The sequence below is a fragment of the Sinocyclocheilus grahami genome, unplaced genomic scaffold (assembly GCF_001515645.1).
Source record: "Sinocyclocheilus grahami isolate Dianchi unplaced genomic scaffold, SAMN03320097.WGS_v1.1 scaffold422.1, whole genome shotgun sequence".
Lineage (NCBI taxonomy): Eukaryota > Metazoa > Chordata > Actinopteri > Cypriniformes > Cyprinidae > Sinocyclocheilus > Sinocyclocheilus grahami.
Genome location: NW_015505601.1, coordinates 4,735 through 7,716, shown reverse-complemented (window position 1 = coordinate 7,716; position 2,982 = coordinate 4,735). Strand labels below are relative to the sequence as shown.

The 2,982-nt window shown below is 37.9% G+C and overlaps 1 protein-coding gene across 1 annotated transcript in view; it reads left to right on the top strand.

Annotated features, from left to right (window-relative positions):
- The window catches only part of LOC107551355 (E3 ubiquitin-protein ligase RNF123-like), a gene marked incomplete at its 3' end in the record, with an annotated part of 62,624 nt that extends 60,991 nt beyond the window's left edge, over positions 1–1,633 (top strand). Inside the window, exon 31 of the mRNA XM_016232933.1 lies at positions 1,607–1,633. Within this exon, the coding sequence (XP_016088419.1) occupies positions 1,607–1,633 (27 nt within the window). The remainder of the gene's footprint in view (positions 1–1,606) is intronic.
- Between the last annotated feature and the right edge of the window lie 1,349 nt (positions 1,634–2,982).

Below are 2,982 nucleotides of genomic sequence, written 5' to 3'. Positions count from 1 at the left end.
GTGTTTGGTTTGGTGATTTGAAATATCAACATTGGCTACCAGAAATCACTTACCCCACCTTTAAGTTTTGCATAGTTTTGTTTTTGATGGTTTTGTTGTATTGTTTTTATGATTTACTTTTGTTTTATTTTTGATGGCTTTTGTTTTATGTTTTTGATGGTTTAGTTTTGCTAAGTTTTGGTTTGGTTTGCTGTTCATGGTTTTGTGTTTTTGATGGTTTTGTTTGCTTAGTTTAGTTTTTTGTTGTTTGTTTGTTTTGAAACATTCATTATAGCAGTTTGGTAACTCATAAATTATGCCCAATTATGAAACACCTGTGCAACCTGGTTTGTGAAAATTTGATAAAATCAGCCAATTAGAATGGAGCTTGTCATTTTTTATAAATATCCTACTGTTTTTGTCTGCAATGTGCATCAGACAACGTAATTTTCATATATAATGTCTTATTTCTTTGGTTCGATATTTTATTTGTCTTAGTGCATGGTTTCTGTTTTTGTTTTTCTTTTATTTGTATAATTATTTATCATGTAATATCTCCCAGGCGGATGGCTATGATGAGGAACTTACTGGCTCCATATGAACAGAGACCTTGGGCTCAAACCAACTGGATCCTGGTTCGTCTTTGGAGGGTAAGCTGCATTTCTTATACTGTCTTACACAATCCCCTCCCCACACTTTCCACTCACTCCTTTCTTTTTATCTTCTCCTTGAGCTGACTAACGTTAGTATTTCACCGATCATTGGTCAAAAAAGACTGATTTGTTTCCACAGTTCTTTTAGGCCACACACACACAAAATGCAGCTAAATACGTTTACCACTTTTCTTCCTAGTTTAAACTTCTTGCTGTTTTTACTAGAGCGGTTTTGACATCATGCCGTTCTTCTGTGCGACTGTAAAAGTCTCTTTGCTTCTGACTCATTAAAGTCAAACTTAGGCAGCTTCATACGCACACACAGTCTCGGCGAGAACATGACTGTTCACTCGTCCGTTATTTCTTTCAGCCGCCTGTGAGATCAATACTTTTTAAGAGACCATCCATTAAGTCAAACCATCTGTCTCATCGACCAGTGATACTTCCCCTTATCAATTTACTTTAAAGCAGTATAGTCTGAATTTAATCATTCAGTTCACTGCCAGCCTATTTTTTTATTTTTTGTTTTTTGAATACATAAAATATCAGCTTTGTATATTGGCAGCTCCCTCAAGAAGCGGTAATTCTGGATGGTAAAAACATGATGTCTTGCAAGCTTAGGTTCCTTTTCATGGTCAATATGAAACATTCCGATTTTACTTCTATAATGTGATGCCATTCAGAGAGAAACAGGATGTTCAATAAGTAACATGCACTCTGGGATGCAATTTTATCTATCAGGAATTGATTGGATTGTCAAAAGTGTCGATTTGCATACAAGAAGAGAGGCTAGTAGCGCTTAATCAGAAGGCCAATGCTTAGCTGAGGGGAATAAATTGTAAAGTTGTCACATTTTGAAGGGTCACTTGTCTTGACACTTCAGCTTGTCTTGTACATGATGCATGAATTCCTTCCCTGGTCCGATCTCAATGCTAATTCTATCTTTTTTCCACTTTCATTTGCATGACGTCCAGGGGATTTGTCAATTGCTAGTTTTCAAAGTAAGTTTCGTTCCCATTTGGTAGTTTTCACCTTTGGTTGACCCCTATTAAACACTATCCTAAGTGCTGGTCTGCTCTGACTGATTGAAGTGAACGTAAAGCAGATTCACAGCAGACTGATTAGCGTTTAGGATTGTGTCCACATAGCCGTTTACCATTTTTAAAGATTCAGTTTGCCCAAGTTTGCTCCCTTAGTTCCTTCTAGTCATGTCTTATCCTCACCAGTCGTTTGTTTTTTCCCCCTCAGTAATTGTGCTAATTACTATGTGATTAGTGTGTCACCTCTGTGTCCTACTCTAAATTATTAGTTAATTATTAGTTATGCTGCTCAAAATGCTGGCTGCAGTGAAAATTCTACATTTTATACTAAAAATACGCTGGTGATACTTTAGAAGTCCTAACATTTTTTACCATGGTACTGTTTCCACCGAAATAACATAGGTAACTAGTTGACTCAATGATCTGGTTGGAGTTGTTCCCTGGTGGGAAGACTGTTAGGCTACGTTCACACTGTCAGTTTTTGGGATTGACAACCGCATTTACTAACAGGTGTGAGTCTCGAAATGTCCTGTTCACACAGCAGCTTACAGTAGCATCTCGAATACTGTCTGTATGAACGGGAGTACTGTCTGTACTGTCTCAAGCCCGTATTCCTTACCAGTTGCCATAGTGACACTGACCAAAGTAAAATCAAAGATGGCGACGTCCATAAAACTGAAGGTCTTATAAATTTCTGACACGACAAGAGTCCAATCGAGCCGCAAGTTCATCTGTTAAACTTTCATTAACCGACAGCAGATTTTATATTTGGGTGGAGAGCGGGGTATTTGAGTTGCGTGCAGAACACAAAACTGATGTGAGCGGCTCCGGTGGAGACTGGATCTAAAACTTTCAGATGACACATAGCTAATTTCTCAGTCACTGTAAGTTACTGAAATCACACATGAAAACGCAACACATGGTAAACACGCGCTTACTGACCTAAACTTCCGTATGTTCCTTACCCAAAGCTATAATTTCAGAAGGCTTATAGCACACAAGTCGACTACTTTTATGGTGGTTCATTATCTTTTTTTGAAGCCTGAAAGCTCCACTCCACAATTGTTATTGCATGAAAAAGAGTGACCAGCACATTCTGCAAAATGTATCCTCTTTTGTTTCTTGGAAGAAAAAAAGCAGTGCGGGTTTAGATTGACATTAAGGTGAATTAATATTTTAAAGGTGTTTCTATCCATTTTGTTTATCGGATCATATCTTAAAGGGGTCATATGATGCTGCTAAATCGGTCTGAAAAAGCGAGGTGTGCTGTGATTGGCCAGCTATCCAGTGCGTTGTGTTTGGCCAAATAC